Source organism: Salmo salar, chromosome 15 (assembly GCF_965601325.2).
Source record: "Salmo salar chromosome 15, fSalSal1, whole genome shotgun sequence".
In the NCBI taxonomy this organism is placed as follows: Eukaryota; Metazoa; Chordata; class Actinopteri; order Salmoniformes; family Salmonidae; genus Salmo; species Salmo salar.
In genome coordinates this window covers 48,969,869-48,988,366 of record NC_138305.1, presented here as the reverse complement: position 1 = coordinate 48,988,366, position 18,498 = coordinate 48,969,869, and the positions used below count along the sequence as shown (strand labels likewise).

Here is an 18,498-nt window from a genome sequence, read left to right as displayed (position 1 = left end):
TACTAGAGTACATGATCTGCCACTACAAGAGTACATGATCTGCCACTACTAGAGTACATGATCTGCCAGTACTAGAGTACATGATCTGCCACTACTAGAGTACATGATCTGCCAGTACTAGAATACATGATCTGCCACTACTAGAATACAGCAAAAGGACATTAATACTGTAAATAGTGATACATGTCCACTTAAGCAGCGACATGTAAAAACAAGAAGTGTAACGGCACCGAGTAGTGTATGCTAACGATAATAGTAGTGAGGAGATAGTGGGTGCTCACTTTGGCCTCTCTTCCAGGTTTCCTCTCTTCCAGGTGCTGGTGAACCTCCAGGGCTTCGGTCCCCCAGTGACTCAGCTCGGCCAAACGGCCCTCTAACATGGACGTGGCCCTCTGTAGATCACTGCATGTCCTTTCCGCTCTGACCAGCGCCTGCCAAACCTGCACACACACACACACACGTGCAGATTAGGGTTGGCGTTAGAGTTGGTCTCAATCTGAATTGAAGTCAGTTAATTTAAAATGTTCAAATCTAAAATGTTTTGATGTACTTTTTTCATTTTCAGTTTATTGAAAGACATTGAAAATAGGTTCCATTTTTCCAATTATTAGACTGTAATTTCAGTTTTCTTCCTGAATTGACTGACTGCAATTTGAATTTAAGCCTAGTTCACAAATTATATCCACTTGTATCAAAACATAATGCTGTTTCTTGTAAAATCTTCTTATAATCACATTCTTGTCTTAACAGCTGCCAGCACACTAGAAAAACATCTTAAAACTGCTAGTCTAAAATCGTTCACATCCACAGAACTGTCCCGGTGTTTGAAAGGCCAGCAGAAAGGCACAGAGATTGGGGCTACCTCCGGGAGTGTATGTCTGAGTTTTTCCACTTTGTCCACAGGGAAGTCTTGGGATGGGCTGAGAGAACCCAAATCCACCTGCATTATCTTCTTACTCAAAAGCTGCGGGGACAAAAATAGGAAAGAAAATAAGGGCGTGAAAGACAGTGCTTTGCACCATGTGCAAACTAGGGTTGTAGTACTGCCGGAGCGCAGGGGAGTGGCGCCCCCTCACTTTTGTTCAATTTGAGAATACATGAAGCTGGTATTTCTGGAAAATGTGTTCTGATAAATTATATTTAAATACCTCTAAGATTCCATGGAAAACATCAGAATGACAAACCAAATAAATATATATATATATATAGCAGCCTAGAGGTAGTTAAATGGTGGTTTCATCCCTGTCTTTTCTCTGGTGGTGGCAAGAATGATGAAGAACTATAGGCTACATATGTGCACTGCAGAGGCCCTTCAGAGGCTTCACCACTTTGGCCAATCAGAACTTTGAAAGTAAAATCTGCTGTTGAGCCACATGAACCTTATCATCACACCAACGAGATTGAGGATCCAAATTCACTGTGTGTGTGCCTTGATGTTCATAAAACTCCACGGACCCCCACTTGCACTGCGCAGTGGATAGCCAAACCAGAGTGGTCACCTCAAAGTCCAAGGAGCCTGACCCTCTCTGGAAGTTGCTGTAGCCCTGCTTGGGATATTTAGCCGATATTGGCTATTGGTTGAGACGCACAGGGCTTCCAAAGGGTGCTTTGGTTGTCCCCATAAGAAAACCCTTTTAGGTTCCAGGTGGAACCCTTTTTGGTTCCAGGTAGAACTCTTTTGGGTTCCATTTAGAACCCTCTGTGGAAAGGCTTTTACATGAAACCCAAAAGGATTCTTCAAGAATGAGATTGCCTGCAATGCTGTCTTAGGCGTCCCACAGTACGGACCTTGCAATTTATTGCCCTGGCCACATCTGCAGTCCTCATGCCTCCTTGCAACATGCCTAAGGCACGTTCACACAGATGAGCAGGGACCCTGGGCATCTTTCTTTTGGTGTTTATCAGAGTCAGTAGAAAGAGGCTCTTTAGTGTCCTAAGTTGTCATAACTGTGACCTTAATTGCCTACCATCTGTAAGCTGTTAGCGTCTTAACGACCGTTCCACAGGTGCATGTTCATTAATTGTTTATGGTTCATTGAACAAGCATGGGAAACAGTGTTTAAACCCTTTACAATGAAGATCTGTTAAGTTATTTGGATTTTTACGAATTATCTTTGAAAGAGGGACGTTTCTTTTTTTGCTGAGTTTATGTGTGTGTTTTCTATACCTGTTTGCACCTCTCCCTGTAGGCTTTACAGACGCTCCCCACCCCATGGCTGCAACCCTTCTAATTTAGTGTACACTGCACACATAACTCATGTGGAATTCCGGGTCTCTGGCAGCGTTTGGAACAGCTGATCTGCGCTCAAGAACGTAGAGTTCTTAGTCCCTTGACTTTTTGGCCCTGATGGAGACATGGATCACCCCAGAGAACACTGCTAGTCCAGCTGCTCTCTTCATCTGACTACGTTTCCTCTCATAGTCCGAAGAGCATCTAGTCGTCGCAGTGGTGGCACAGGTCTACTCATTTCTCATAAGTGGAGATTTTCTCTTTTCTCCCTCTCTCACCTGTACACCTCATTTGAATTCCATGCTGTCACTGTCACTTGTCCACCCAAGCTTAACATTATTGTCATCTATCACCCACCAGGGACCCTTGGAAAGTTCCTCAATGAGCTTGACACCTTGATAATCTCATATCCTGACGATGGCTCACCGCTCTTCGTACTTGCCGACTTCAACCTCCCAAAGTCTGCCTTTGATTAATTTCTTACCAACTCTCCTCCTCACCACCCACCCCCCAATTAAAACATTTTATAAAATCGAACCAGCACTTGACCCCCCCCCCCCCCCCCCTTCTAGCTCTGAGTCCACTGACACTGACTCTACTTTATTGAGGAAAAATGTACTTTGTATGCCTGTGATATGCGGTTGTCCCACCTAGCTATCTTAAGATGAATACATTAACTGTAAGGCACTCTGGATAAGCGTGTCTGATAAATGTCTAAATTGTAAAATGTTGCATACCAGTGTAGGGTGAAGTTGCCCATTGATGCTGATCTTGGGTCAGTATTTTCCCCACTAACGGTTAAGGTTAGGATTGGGGGAAGGGAAGCTGATCCTAGATCTGTATCTAGTGGAACTTTTACCCAGGAGAGTAGTGTACCTGCACCCTCTTCTTGTAGGCTTTCAGTGGGACAGACTCCACCTCTAGGTGCTCCCTCAGCACCCAGCCTGCCTCTTGGGCCAGAGCCTGAACCGCCTGGATGCTCAGAGGACCAGCACTGGGCTGGTTCGATACCTCCTAGTTAACACAAGAGGATTCAGACCACACACATCTTTAGGTCACTGTGCTAAAGCCTGGCCATTCATTCTGGGAGCTAGTCCTCAGGGTCATATTCATTAGGCCTGAAGATAACAAACTGAAACAGGGAGGGACTACCGTGGACTTGATCAATAGGAAATGCTTATTTTCGTGTTCTGTTGCAAAATCTTCTAAAACCTTTAATGTAATACAACCCCGGTCTTAGGCAAGGTTACGCTGAACCACTTACATTTACATACACAAATAACAACCAACAAATGGATGGTGAAAAGATCAGAAAAGTTTGTATAGGGGACAATAGCACTCACAAACATAGTCCTCTTCATGTAGTCGGCCCACTGCATGTTCAGCTTTCTAAGTTCCGCTACCAGGGCTTTGCTGGTAGCTGGGTCTGTGACCTCGATGAGGAAGTTACCCACCTCGTTCAGGTAGGCCTGCAGGGTGCTCCACTGGGACACCTGCTGGGATGTCCCCTAAAGGGTTGGAGAGACAGTACGGTCAAGCTTTCCAACAGAACATTTCACACAAGATAAATATGTTGTACCTGCCATAAGAAAGTATTATATTTTCAATATATAGACTACTTGCAATAAATTTGCAAACTGAAAATTCCTTTTACCAGAAATCTACATCAAATACTGATCAAACAAGATGTTAGCTCTCAAGGCTTTTGTTCTATCCCAGTACTAACACATCTGATTCAACTCATCAACTAATCACCAGATCCATGATTAGTTGAATCCGTCCTGTGTCCAGTAGACAAGAAAGAGGAAAACAATTTTTAAATGAGGTGGTAGGGGAGACAAAGTAACACGGGGCACAAAGTAACAACTCCATAACTCAAATTAGAAATAACTTAGAAAGCTGTTATTCAATGTGTTAATGTTTGGTAAGTGTATTTACATGCCCAGGAAGTTTTGCTGAAATCTTTTGTTTTATTAATTCTAAATATTCTTGCTGTCTCTCTTAATTATTGACTTGCAGAACAGTCTCCATGTATCTAATCATATGTCATTTTTATCAGAAAGAAGAGGTATTTTGATTGATATAACTGATGACAATTATTGTTGTATTTTCTTAGACTCAGATTAGGCTCAGATTTGTAATAGGGCTTAATTGTAACATTTGTTACAATTAACCACAGTCATAAAATTCAATGCCATTTTATGGTATTTAGACACATTCACATAATGACATAAAATGTCACTTCTTTACATCAAGTTTGCCAGTACAACTGTCACGGATCCCTCCGGAACTGTCATTACGCACACCTGGTCCATATCCCATTGATTAGTAATTTTATAAGTGTGCCCTTTGTTCATCTTTGTCCGGTCGATTATTGTTACAATGTTCGTTGGTCGTGTGAGTACCTGTGCTGTGTTGTTTTGGCTTTCGTGCTGGGTGTATTGCGCAGATGATTACGGGTCTCGTCCCGTGTGGTATCATTGTGTGCTTGTGTTATTTATTCGAGGTACTCCTCACTCTTTTGTTTGGGTTTCAACCCTGTGTTTTGTATAAGTGTTTGTTTGGTCTTCATCCATGTGTCTTTACACGGCACGCTGGATTTTGGGAAATAAAAAACCCTTTTACGCATTCCTGCGCCTGTCTCCCGATCCCTTTATACCGACGTGACAACAACTAAGATAATACCATAGAAAAATGTAAAGATGTCAAAATCATATTTATTTATTTTAAAAGTAGCTTATATAAAATGTATTAATTTTGCCTACTGCGTTTTTGGTCAATATGGCATGCCTAAAATATTAAATAAAACAAGTTTGTCAATTCAGTGTATTTTCATCCAAGCATCAGTTTCAAATCAGATTTTTTTTTAATTACCCCTAATTTTTACCATTGAAGACAGTGTAACAATAACCCCACAGCCTGTAACAATTAACCCTGTGAAAAATACAAGAGCGACATTTCACCTCCACCACTTTCGATTGAATTGTAAACAGCTGGAATGTCCTAGAAACTTCGTTACAGTGTGTAATGGTAGCTAAGATATGTATGTTTGTATAAAATATTATGAATCTACCTCAAATATTATTTTTATACTAAGCAAAAGCCTAAAACTGTTCCTTTGGTTCCTGGTCTCCCCTACAACTTGCCCAATAAGAAACATTTGTTTTCCTGGTGATCCCAACTGAACATGACTCTGGTGTGTTAGAGCTGGGCTAAAACAAAAGCTTGCACACACCCTGCAGCTCTTCAGGGACCTGAATTTCCTTCCCCTGATGTATGGTATGGGAGCCAACTAGAGTCGAACCTGTACCTCTGTCCCAGAGGACTGTATAGGTGACTGTGACTCCTGAGCCAGCCACGTCTGTAGGGGAGGAAGATTCTTGCTGTAGGCCTCCCAGGTACTCAACACACGTCCCATGGTGCCTTTCACTGCCGCCACTTCCTCTGTGCTCGTGGCCGTGTCACTCTCTGCCTCCTTCACCTGCCTACTGACAAGCTGGGCATCCTCACCTAGGGAGTGGAATGCAAAAGGTTTAGGGTCAAGGTTTATCGGGGTTGTGTCATTGGAGGCTAGAATCCTACTGTAGGCCTCGCTCAGCAGGACACAACAATGTGCATCGTTTAATTCAATAGCAACAATGCTGCTCTGTTCAACCATTTGAAGAATGTTGTGATTATGGTGGTCCAAAGGGAGATTGTGTACAGTGTGCTGGATGAGTTTTGCGATTTTGATTGGTAACACCCATATTGATCAGGTCACAGCACGCTACACACACCATACAGGAGAAAACACACTTTGATGACTGTTGAAGAATGGTGAGCACTGTTTAGGGGAAGCGTGTTGTTCAGTACAAACCGTTACGCAATGTAGCAATGAATTCAGGATGAATTCCATCATACACACTGAAAACTCATAAGGCTTTTTCTCTCGTACAGACACGTTTATTCTCACACACATATACAGTGAGTACACAAATAACATAGTATTTTCTTTCGCGCACACATTTGCACGCACACACACGTGCACACACACACCCACACACGCCTTACCCAGAGCTGCCTTGCTTGTGTAAGTGCTGGCTGTCTGTTTCAATTTTTGGAGGGCATCCATCAGATGAGAAACTAGGCATTGGCGATCCACTGTGTCCTGAGATAAAATAATATGATTCATACAAAACCATTGAGTAAAAAAACCTTACGAGTAAAAATGGGTTTCCTTGTTGTTTCAACTTACTTCATCAAAGTAATTGCGTTGTATCAATGTGGATAGTTTGACAAATGTATTAACTCGTTAACTTTGATTAAAGTTTAAAAAAAATGTACAAGTCTAATTTAAACTGAAACTGGATGTTTATCTAGAGTGTTCGCCAAGTGGGACCACACTAGTATCTAATGTAAGATAATTGCTAATCTTGATCACATAATGAGTAGTAACTTGGGACTTGTAGATCAGAATCACTGATCTCGAACATGCACATCGATACATGCACATCGATCACAAACAGTGAATCCACTACCCCTCACTGAAGTGCCATGATGCACAGCCAGGGGCAGAGTATGGAGCACATTTGTGGACAGAGGCCCAGCCAACTCACATGCCAGTCCTGTAGGAGCAGACGCACTGCATCCTGGGAGCTGTAGGGCCCTTTCCAGGAGCGTAACTTGGCACCAATTCGAGCCAGTAGATCCAGGACGGTGTGCCAGTGCTCCCGGTATTCCAGTTTGATCCCGTGGTACTTAGCCGTGACACGAGCGTTGGTGAAACTGTGGTAAGAAAGACAGGATTGTGTTCAGTAGGCAACAAACATAAGGGAAAAGACAGAAACAGGGAGGGACAACCTGGACTTATCCAACAGGAAATGCTCATTTTTGTTGCAAAACATTTTAAATGTTTCTGTTTTGTGCCCACGACCCAGGGGTCAGGAATGACATGGTGCAGAGTGATACAGTTCATTACCTGTGAGTTTAGTACAACATACATTTCAGGTTAGGGAAATGTAATGGAAATGCCACATAATTTTGTGAACTGGCAATTTTTCCACCCACTCATTTTGTATTTGATGTTTTCATTAATAGGACAGTCAGTAGAGGGGACAGAAAAGACAGCAGGAGAGTGTGTGTTAAACAGGCAGTGGGAGAGACTTGTACCCAGTACCTACACCTACAGTACATGTGTTTGCTGAGGTGGAACTAACCTCTGGACCAGGCATTCCCTACTTTTTTTCCCCAGGGTCCCCTTTTTCATGTAAAAAATATCCCGCCGCCCCCTGCAATTCTATGTAGTTAAACAAGACTCGACATCTTTTAGGTATGCTATTTAATGACAATAATTTATATGAACTCTCAATTTAATTATACATATTCTCTTTTACAGAAAGTGAATAGATCAATTGATATCAACAGTCACACATTGTATAAGTCAAAGTTTTTTGACTGCTTGACTTTAGAAGGTTGTAGCTCAGCTTCTGAATGTCATAGAGCCAAACCAAATACAGTGCCTTCGGAAAGTATTCCGACCCCTTGACTGTTTCCACATTTTGTTAGGGTACAGATTAAATCATTTTCCCCTCATCAATCTAAACATAACACTCCATAATGACAAAGCAAAAACAAGTTTTTAGAAATGTTTGATAAAAAAAAAATATATATATCACATTTACACAAGTACTTTACTCAGTACTTTGTTGAAGCACCTTTGGCAGCGATTACAGCCTTGAGTCTTCTTAGGTATGACGCTACAAGCTTGGCACACCAGTATTTGGGGAGTTTCTCCTATTCTTCTCTTCAGATCCTCTCGAGCTCTGTCAGGTTGGATGGGGAGCATTGCTGCACAGCTATTTTCAGGTTTCTCCAGAGATGTTCGATCGGGTTCAGGCTGGGCCATTCAAAGACATTACTGCGTTGTCTTGACTGTGTGCTTAGGGTCATTGTCCTGTTAGAAGGTGAACTTTCGCCCCAGTCTAAGGTACTGAGCGCTCTGGAGCAGGTTTTCATCAAGGATCTCTCTGTACTTTGCTTCGTTCATCTTTGCCTCGATCCCAGTCCCTGCTGCTGAAAAACATCCCCACAGCATGATGCTGCCACCACCATGCTTCACTGTAGGGATGGTGCCAGGTTACCTCCAGACATGACAATTGGCATTCATGCCAAAGAGTTCAATCTTGGTTTCATCAGACCAGAGAATCTTGTTTCTCATGTCTGAAAGTCTTTAGGTGGCTTTTGGCAAACCCCAAGTGGGCTGTCATGTGCCTTTTACTGAGGAGTGGCTTCCGTCTGGCCACTCTACCATAAAGGTCTGATTGGTGGAGTGCTGCAGAGATGGTCGTCCTTCTGGAAGGACGATCAATGGAAACAGGATGCACCTGTGCTCAACTTCGAGTCTCATAGGAAAGGGTCTGAATACTTATATAAATAAAACACTTGTAAAAACCTGTTTCGCTTTGTCATTATGGGGTATTGTGTGTAGATTGCGGAGGATTTGCTTTTGTTTTAATCCATTTTAGATTAAGCTGTAACGTAACAAAATGTGGGAAAAAGTCAAGGGGTCTGAATACTTTCCGAAGGCACTGCGTCAGAGTCGTGTCTTCCTCTGGCATGTTTCTATAAAAAAGCCATCAAATCAAGGAAGGTCCCCCCCCCCACCCCCATGGTTGGGAACCCCTGCTCCAGACCACCCAGGCCACACTGCCCTTCATTTTAAATAACTTCAATAAACCCTGCTTTTGCACTCTGTATTCAGAATGTTTGTTTACAAACTACTATCAGCTCACTAAAAAGGTGTTGTATTCTATAAAAAATATGCATCTAGTTTTGAGGGAAGTCTATCTGCTATTTTACAGGTCCCAAAACTAGCGATAGTTTCTTCATCATACCAACTGACTTAGTATTTTTATTGGCTATCATACAACTTTTCCATCTGGGCCAATCAGGCTGTTTCAGACAGGAAGTGATCTCTGTTCCATGGGAAGTTGTGCCCGTTGCTATACCCACCGTCTCTTGATTTCGTCTAACTTCTCCACAGGCACGAGTACAGCACCGGTCTCAGCCTGGTTGCAGAATGTGTGAAGGATGTTGAGGTGGCTGCTCAACTCAACCATTGAATTCTGGGGGAGAATGTATGATCGTAAAATTATACAAATGTACATGCAGGGGCTGTATGTATCAAGCGTCTTAGATGCTGCCCTAATCTTCAATGTAGTCAATGTAGTCAATTTCAAACAAGTATAGTTTCATTTACCGGGAACAATAGTCTTTAGACAGTGTTGAAGAGAGAGATGCAGAGATAGAGCAAAGAGAACCCATCTATTATCACTTCTGTGACAGCGTGGGGAGTGCCATTGAGGACTAGCCTATCTCCATTTGAAACTAGTCAGTCAATTCCTATTTCTTCAACTTCTATACTTTCTTGGCAGTTTGTAAACTACCTGAAAAGCTGCCTACCGTTGTGCTGGAGTGTGAATAGTCTGAACAGACAAAGCTACATTTGATGATTTACTGCCACCTACTGTGCTGGAATGTTTGCTCAGGAGTATCATTTATTGGCTGATCCCTCCTGCTGACCTGGATAGAATTCTGGATCACTCCCATAGGAAGTCCCACCCAGTTGGCTACATTAAAATGGTGAAAGCCTCCAATTGCGCTGCCCATGCTGAAACAAGCTTTGTAGAAAGACTATCTCTATGAGATCTCTATGAGAGAGAAGGAAAAGGAAAGACACCTTGAGTTTTTCCTGTTTGACTCTTGCTTCTTTGGCAGCACAGGCGTGGTCCTGAGCATTTCCTCCCTCTTCAGATAGTACTGCCTCCATACGGTGAAGCCACGCCCCTACAAAGTCCATTGGAGCAGGAAGATACGTATCCAGCTCAGCCTTACACTGTCGCAGCTATAGAAGAACACACACACACACACACACACACACACACACACACACACACACACACACACACAGGAATTAGAAGAGCAGGTGGTCATGTGTACAAAAAATATGCAGTGCCTTCAGAAAGTATTCATACCTCTTGACTTATTCCACATTTTGTTGTGTTACAGCCTGAATTCAAAATGTATAAAAAAAATATATAATCTCAACCATCTACACACAATATACCCCATAATGACAATGTGAAAACATATTTTTAGATATGTTAGCAAATGTATTGAAAATGAAATACAGAAATATATAATTTACAATATCTAAAGTATTCAGAACCCGGAGTAGAGTTAGAATCACCTTTGGCAGCGATTACAGCTGTGAGTCTTTCTGCGTAAGTCTCTAAGAGCTTTGCACACCTGAATTTTACAATATTTGCACATTATTAGTCTTCAATTACTGCTCAGTCAAATTGGTTGTTATTCATTGCTTGACAGCTTTTTTGAAGTCTTGCCATTTTTACGTCTAGGCCACTCAGGTACATTCAATGTCGGTAAGCAAGTCCAGTGTATATTTTGTGTTTTAGGTTATTGACCTGCTGGAAGGTACATTTGTCTCCCAGTATCTGTTGGAAAGCAGACTGAACCAGGTTTTCCTCTAGGATTTTGCCTATGCTTGGCTCTATTCTGTTTCTTTTATCCTAAAAAAGTCCTTAGTCCTTGCCGATGACAAGCATACCCATAACATGATGGAGCCACCACCATGATTGAAAATATGAAGTGGTACTCAGTGATGTGTTGTGTTGGATTTGACCTCAAACATAACGCTATGTATTCAGGACATAAAGATCCTTTTTTTCCCATTTCTTTGCAGTTTTACTTTAGTTCCTTATTGCAAACAGGATGTTTTGGAATATTTTTCTTCTGTACAGGCGTACTTCTTTTCACTCTGTCATTTAGGTTAGTATTGTGGAGTAACTACAATGTTGTTGATCCATCCTCAGTTTTCTCCTAACACAGCCACCGTAACTGTTTTAAAGTCATAATTGACCTCATGGTGAAATCCGTGAGCGGTTTCCTTCCTCTCCGGCAACTGAGTTAGGAAGGATGCCTGTACTGTATATTTATAGTAACTGGGTGTATTGATACACCATCCAATGTGTAATTAAGAACTTCAACATGCTCAAAGGGATATTCAATGTCTGCTTTTTAAATGTTTACCCATCTACCAATAGGTACCCTTCTTTTTGCGAGGCATTGGAAAACCTGTCTGGTCTTTGTGGTTGAATCTGTGTTTGAAATTCACTGTTCGACTGAGGGACCTTATAGATAATTGTATGTGTGGGGTACAGCGATAAGGTAGTCATTTAAAAGTCATGCTAAACACTATTATTGCACACAGAATGAGTCCATGCAACCAACTTATTATGTGACTTGTTAAGCACATTTTTACCATAACAAAGGGGTTGAATACTTATTGACTCATGAAATGTTCATTTTTTATTAATTTGAACAAATTTATAAAAACATAATTCCACTTCGATATTATGGGGTATTGTGTGTAGGCCTGTGACACTAAATCTCAATTTAATCAACTTAAAATTCAGGCTGTAACACAACAAACTTTTGAAAAATGTAAGTGTGAATACTTTCTGAAGGCACAAAATATAAATAGAATATCTAATGGTATAACAGGGGCAACTTCTACACACTCCCACTGGTGACTGTAGTGAGGCAATTTTACAATAAATAGCTTCTCATTTTCAATTTATTGAGAAATCTTTGAAAATAGTTGCTCTTTTTTAATTATTGACTTGAAATGTCAGTTTACTTCCTGAATTTCTCTCACCTTCTCTTCCAGGCAGTCCCAGGCTGCTCTTAGGGCACGTTGCTCCTCGCTGGGCTCTGGGCAGCGTCGCATGGCTCCCAACAGGGGCATCACTGGCCGTCGCTGCTCAGTGAAGGAGACCGTAAATGCCTGGAATGCCTGGAGCCCACATAGACATCACATAGGAAAACATATTATGTACAATATATGACAGAGTCTAGCTGATAGGCTTTAGCTCAGTTGGCTAATGCAGTCACGTGAATGACTCGGATTCAACATTTGGTTGGTCACACAATGGTCATACAGACCTGAACCGTACTGCGCTGGCTTTCACGTTGTCCATTTCAGCAGTTTCAGCACAGCTCAGGTTAATAAAAGTTAGCTGAGCTGGCCTGACATTTCAGTCAAGTTTTCAAGATGGAGCACTTTCAGAACAGAGCATTAACTGGGATGATGCATTTTGTAGTGAAAGTGCTCCATCTTCAAAACTTGACTGCTGAAAAATTGGGACTGCAATAACAGTGGATTAATCAACAAAAGTCTAATTGAGTGAACTATCCCTTAATGTTTGGGACAGCATGATAATGTGAAAAAGGTCTAACCTGATACCGCTCTGCATAGGCTTTTTTCTCCGTGGAGGCCCACACCTCTAGCAGCTCCTGATAGGCCCGTTGTAGCCAGCAGGTCACCTCCCGGGCCCTTTGATTGGGTGAGGCCTGGGATCATAACGTTACAAAAGAAGGCAATATCAATCACTCATTCACGGACACTTCACTCTTTCACTGATTCACTCATTTTTACTTAGTCTCCCATTGACATCATTGCAATGTGGAAGTTAGGATTCACCCCTTATGTTGGAATTCAATCAAACCTGCTATAACAATGTTTAGGTAGTATTTTTTTTGTTGCCAGATTAGTGTATGCACAGTGTACCTGGTGCAGGGGAGAGACAGCGATGGCAGGGGTGAAGTGAGAGGGCAGATTGATAGGAGAAAGGCAGGGGGGCTGGGCCTGGGTGAACAGCTGCACCACCCCGCCAACAAGAGGAGAGAAGAAGAGGAGGAAAATGGAAAGGAGGAGGAAGAAACGAGAGAAACATTACAGTGCAGGAATCTGGATGGATGGATGGATGGATCGAAGGAAGAAGGGATGGATAGATGGACGGGCAGAAGGGATGGACAGACGGAAGGGACGGACCAGGGGAGAACGACAGCACCCTCTATTTGAAGCCACAGATGTTCAAGGCCGACTCTGGTACTGCAGGCATTGTTTTTAGAAAACAGGATTCCCCCATTGTAGTGACCGAAAAAAATCTTTGTGGTCAATCTTCATGTAAATAAAAAATAAAAAATGACGACAAATCATGGCACCAATAATTGCCCCCAATACACCAGATGTATGTCCTTGAACTTTAAATCGCCTACAGAAAAAGTTGTTGGATAATGTAGTTGCTAATGGCAGATTTAGTACCCCGGTCGGCCTTCAACTTGAGTTACCCAATGAGAGGGGGCAGCACTGAGCTAGCCAGCACCGTCACTTGAGTATCTCTTCTCTGTCCTCTCTCGCCTCCTTTTGAAAAATCTATTCAGTTCCTCCACATTGAAATTAATGGTGGCCAACTTCAAAATAGGCTGCTGTGACTGATTTTACACAAAATCAATGATAACTCTATGAAATGTGAAAATTTGCTGCTGTGACTGATTTTACACTAAATCTTTTACACTATAAATATATGAAATTTGAAAATAGTCTGCTGTGACTGATTTTACACTAAATCTATGATGAGTCTATGACATTTCAATTCAGTTCCTCCACATTGAAATGAATGGTGGCCAACTTGAAAATAGGCTGCTGTGACTGATTTTACACTAAATCTATGATGAAGGTCCATCCATGTAGAGTCATCATAGATTTAGTGTAAAATCAGTCACTGCAGCCTATTTTCAAGTTGGCCACCATTCATTTCATTGTGGAGGAACTTAATTGATTTTTCAATGCCATAAAGGAATAGATATTGGTGTAATATAACCAACAAATGCTGAAAATGTGCGTTCCTGTGTCATCTCTCCTCCGTCCTCTCTCCTCCGTGACCCGGAAACCAATAAGTGGTTAAGTGGTCGAGGAGTGTGTCAGTTCATTAGTAGGCAAATGGAAGAGTGTCTTCCCCTCCTCAATAGCCACCTTTCATTGAGGATACTCATGTTTATCCTACCGCGGAAGAGTTTTGAAATCTGCCACACCCCCTTTGAATCAGCTTTTGTTTTTTCATAGGATAAAAACATGCACATGTTTAAAAAAAATATGCTACTTATTGTTTAATCTATAAAATGTCTTGCACAACTAACTTCATTTGTTTTGAGCACTTTACACAATTATTTTGGGATCCACCCCTGTAAACATCCTTTGCCTGATGTGGAGTGGAGAAGGACCATCTCATTTGAAGCAAGCGCATTTTCATCCACGTTCACTCTCTTTGCCGACTCTCCTCGATTAACTTTTACCTTTTTCAAAAGGAGGCGAGAGAGGACAGAGAAGAGAGGAAGCAGGTGAGCAAATCTAATTGATAAAAGGCCTATGTCTCTATGAGACCCCATCTTAACCGACTTCATTTGGCTTCAATGCGCTATTGAGTCTTCACATAGGAATGAATGGTGTCACGTGATCGATGGCTTTGTCCATTTATATATAGTATACAGTCATTGGAACAGACGGACGGAAAGAAGGACAGATGGACAGACAAACAGACAGACAGACAGACAGACAGACAATTATGAACCAAAGGAAGAGAGATTGACAGGAAAGCAGGAGAATGGGTACATCTCAGTAGTCTAACATAATTTAACAACTAAACATAACATAGGTGAAAAGCACAATGCACTATGACTGAAGCTTATAATAGGATATTGCTTACAGCAGGCACATTCAAATCTGGACCTCGAAGGCAGTTCAACTGGCTGTTTTTCATTATTTCCCTCTAATCAAGAACTGATGTCGACCTGGGACACCAGGTGGGTGCAATTCATTATCAGGTAGAACAGAAAAAACAGCACTACTCCGGACCTTCAACCTCGGATTTGCATACCCCTAGCCTACAGTAAGTGGGTTGCACAGAGTGGGAAAATGGGAACGTGACCGCTGACCTGCAGGTCATCATCGTCAGGTGGTGTGGGGAGGTCATTGGAATACTGCAGGAACTGGGCCACGTAGGTCATGATGGACTTTTCATCTGGGTCTTTCACGTCAATGTCTAAAATTAAAAGAGACAGAGCCACATTCAATGAAACTCACATAGTAATGTTTATGTAATGTATATCATGTAACGTACAGTATATTGTCTTGTTTCTTTGTCAACATCATGGTATCACCTTATGAAGACCGACTATCTCCTCTCCTTTTTTTTTTTTTTTTAAAGGACCTTTGATCTCCTTTTGTATTGACAGGACAGATGAAAAGTTTGGAGATTGGGAAAAAAATATCTAGACCAGGCACAGAGAAGGACACCGACAGGGGTGGTTGATTTGAGACGCAAACCCCCATCGCCAGGGGGTATGCATCGTCCGGTGTCAGTAGTGTTACAGTGCAACCAGACTCCGGTACTATACCAAGTTTTCTTGTTTTATTTAATATGGACTGGTCCTCACCCTGGGGCTCCAGGAGACGGGGGATGTGTAGCTCCTGCTCAGCCAGACGGAAGGCCTCCTCCAAGTTCTGCTGGTTGCTTCTAGATTGGGCCTGAGTTAGGTCCACCAGGTCTGGTCTCAGAGAACACAGGATGCCCAGGAATGCCATCCCACTGCGCCAGCTGCACTTAAAGTCCTTGACACTGAGGGAGCAGTCAGCCCTGGCAGGACGGAAGTAGGATTGGAGAGAGAGAGAGAGGCAATAATAAATAAATAGGTAAATAAAAAAGAGAAAAAATATATAAAGAAATCACGCATGGTGGTGTTCGTGTGTGTCTGTTTATGTCTGTGTCTATTGTACAAATGCATGCAAGTGGAACCCACCTTTTGCACTGGTCTCGGACCCACATCAGCAGGGCCTTCTTGGCCGAGACGCGGAAGCGGGTGTGGAGGGGCGAAGCTCGCCCGCGAGGGGCAGGACTAACCGGGGTTGGGCTTCCCAGGGCAGGGCTACTGGAGCGAGAGTCCAGACTGGCCAGGGAGTCCAAGGAAGAGTGCCGTGAGCTGAAGGACAGTGTGCTGGCCAGCTCCTCAATCTGGGCCACAAAGCAGATAGCAACTGAATATTGGGGAACACTGATTTGCATCGGAAGAGAGTGCTTTTCCTCAAAATAAAGTAGTTTACATTGTATTTTTATAGCTATTCTCTAACAGTGTTTCTTTCTTCTAGGTTTTTTTTCCAGGCCACTGTGCTTCTGCTTCTCCTTGCTCTTTGGGATCTAGGTCAGGTTAATGTGAAAACACTTGTGCCTGATGTAAAAAGGGCTTTATAAACACATTTTATAAACCAGGGTCTTTCATCTGGCCCTACTAATCAGACCCCCTTGAATGTACTGTCGAATTTCAATTTCAAAATGACATATAGCCACCCCACACTACCTCCCTGTAGTCTCTAAACAAAAAATCCTCCATCTTCTGTCCTTCTCTATAGAACCAAACTGACTGAGAACACTCCTGTAAGTTGTTATATTCAGCATTGTTCCTGAGCAGAAATGAAATGCAAAGTCTATTTCCCAGGGCTCATCTACACTACATGAATGGAGAGTCTCTTGTACTTTGAGGCCATTGAAGCCATAGGTGTGGTTAAAGAGACAGAATACATCAATGACAAAGGATGTGTTCTGTAATGTAATACTGTATTATCTAACCATTATATCCCTGCTATCAAAACCAACATGGTCAGAAAAGAAGGGTTTTGCGGGAACTCACATTGTTACAGGATGTTTCATTTCATGCCAAACTAAATGTTCACTTTTTTAATATGAATTAAGCTTTTGTGCTGACCACCACACAGTACAATCCCTGGTCTCCGGACATTTCTTAAGTCATCTATAAACGATGTCTATCAAGCAGCAATACCAGTATATTGAAATGCTAGACAATATAGCAGGAATAGCCATGCCAATGTACAGTAGTCCACTGTCATATTATGTCGAGCAATAAGATTGATAATATCATTGCATCCACATTTAAACTAACTATTGAATGCACAGTGCAAAACATTGCTCACTTGCACCGTAAAAAACAACAACATAATATTGGTTATCTTTGAATGTGAGAATTCGTCAACAAGAGTCTTTTCACAATACTGAGCTGAGCCAAATCAAGCTGACCTGTAGTGCGCTGGCCTGGTTACGCATCCACCATAGTTGCTGGAAAAGTGCTGGAAAGGACCATGTGAAAAGAAAATATCCAAGCCAGCACAGAACAGTTTGGTTCGGCATGAGGGTACGGCCACACAGAGATTTTCTTGTCCAATAAATTACAAATTGAGCAAATCGTTTTTCAAGGGGGGTCATCCGTTGACGGATAATGGACAACAGATATTATTGTCTGTCTGCTTTTGTGTGTATGCAACTAGTCCAAAAAAAGTTGACATGAATTTTTGGCGGACAGAAACTGAAAATGATGAATGCATGTGTTTTCTACATCTGTTTGGCTTCAGCCTAATAGTGTGAAAAGAGTGCGTCATGGCTAAACTGTGCAGACACCCACGTGACAGTGGAGGATGATGGTCCATATGAGGCCCAGGATGATGGAGGGGCGTCCGTCGATGATGTCCGGGATGTTGATGTTCACCAGTTTAACCTGGGTTTGGGTTAACAGAGGCATGTTGTTAGAACAAGCCAACCCCTGACACACCATTTTACATGTACATTTGAGTCATTTAGCAGATGCTCTTATTCAGAGTGACTTACAGCTAGTGCATTCATCTTAAAACAGCTAGGTGGGAATACCACATATCACAGTCATAGTAAGTACATTTTTCTTCAATAAAGTAGTTATCTGCAAAGTCAGAGCTAGTAAGAGGGAAAAGGGTCAAGTGCAAGTGTTAATTCACAAAAGGCACTTACATTGTTTAGCTTAAATACGAATGATTGTTTCTTGTTGCGATTGCTATATGCTTTCTCCGATCAAAACACTTAGAACATATCAAATGTATTATTGTATTTATAAAATGTATCATTCATTTGGCATAATTTCTCTGCCTAACCAGATTCTTCCCACACTCACACATCCGCTCTTACCGATTTCTTCTTGAGGAAGTTCAAGGCCGTCTGAATGTTACCCCTGTGCTGGAAAAACCCGTGGCCCCTCTCCCGTTTCTGTGGTAGAAAAAAAAATCAACATGTTCCCTGAATCCCAAAACAACCTGTAGCCCCGACCCTGAGTGAATCAGTCCCGAATTAGAGGGAAAGATCGGTTGAGTTCCACGCCAACTACATTGCAGTCGTGCAACGTGGATCAACAAATGATTGCATACCATGTCATCGACTACACAGTCGGGCACCGATTGTTATATTATATGATGTGGTTAGCTGATATCACCTATCCCGGCAGGGTGAGTGAAGTATAACTGCAGTATGTTTCAGATACTGAGTCCAAAATGACAT

General features: G+C 42.2%; 1 protein-coding gene across 1 annotated transcript in view; it reads right to left on the bottom strand.

The window, feature by feature from the left end:
- The window catches only part of syne2a (spectrin repeat containing, nuclear envelope 2a), a 216,192-nt gene that overhangs the window by 186,183 nt on the left and 11,511 nt on the right, over positions 1-18,498 (bottom strand). Inside the window, exons 4-19 of the mRNA XM_082961486.1 lie at positions 18,133-18,210; positions 17,600-17,692; positions 15,929-16,140; positions 15,566-15,765; positions 15,065-15,171; positions 12,527-12,640; positions 11,946-12,083; positions 9,948-10,112; positions 9,221-9,333; positions 6,826-6,994; positions 6,281-6,377; positions 5,541-5,740; positions 3,574-3,738; positions 3,107-3,244; positions 863-964; positions 282-440 (exon numbers count right to left, since the gene is read on the bottom strand). Of these exons, the coding sequence (XP_082817612.1) occupies positions 282-440; positions 863-964; positions 3,107-3,244; positions 3,574-3,738; positions 5,541-5,740; positions 6,281-6,377; positions 6,826-6,994; positions 9,221-9,333; positions 9,948-10,112; positions 11,946-12,083; positions 12,527-12,640; positions 15,065-15,171; positions 15,566-15,765; positions 15,929-16,140; positions 17,600-17,692; positions 18,133-18,210 (2,250 nt within the window). The remainder of the gene's footprint in view (positions 1-281; positions 441-862; positions 965-3,106; positions 3,245-3,573; positions 3,739-5,540; positions 5,741-6,280; positions 6,378-6,825; positions 6,995-9,220; positions 9,334-9,947; positions 10,113-11,945; positions 12,084-12,526; positions 12,641-15,064; positions 15,172-15,565; positions 15,766-15,928; positions 16,141-17,599; positions 17,693-18,132; positions 18,211-18,498) is intronic.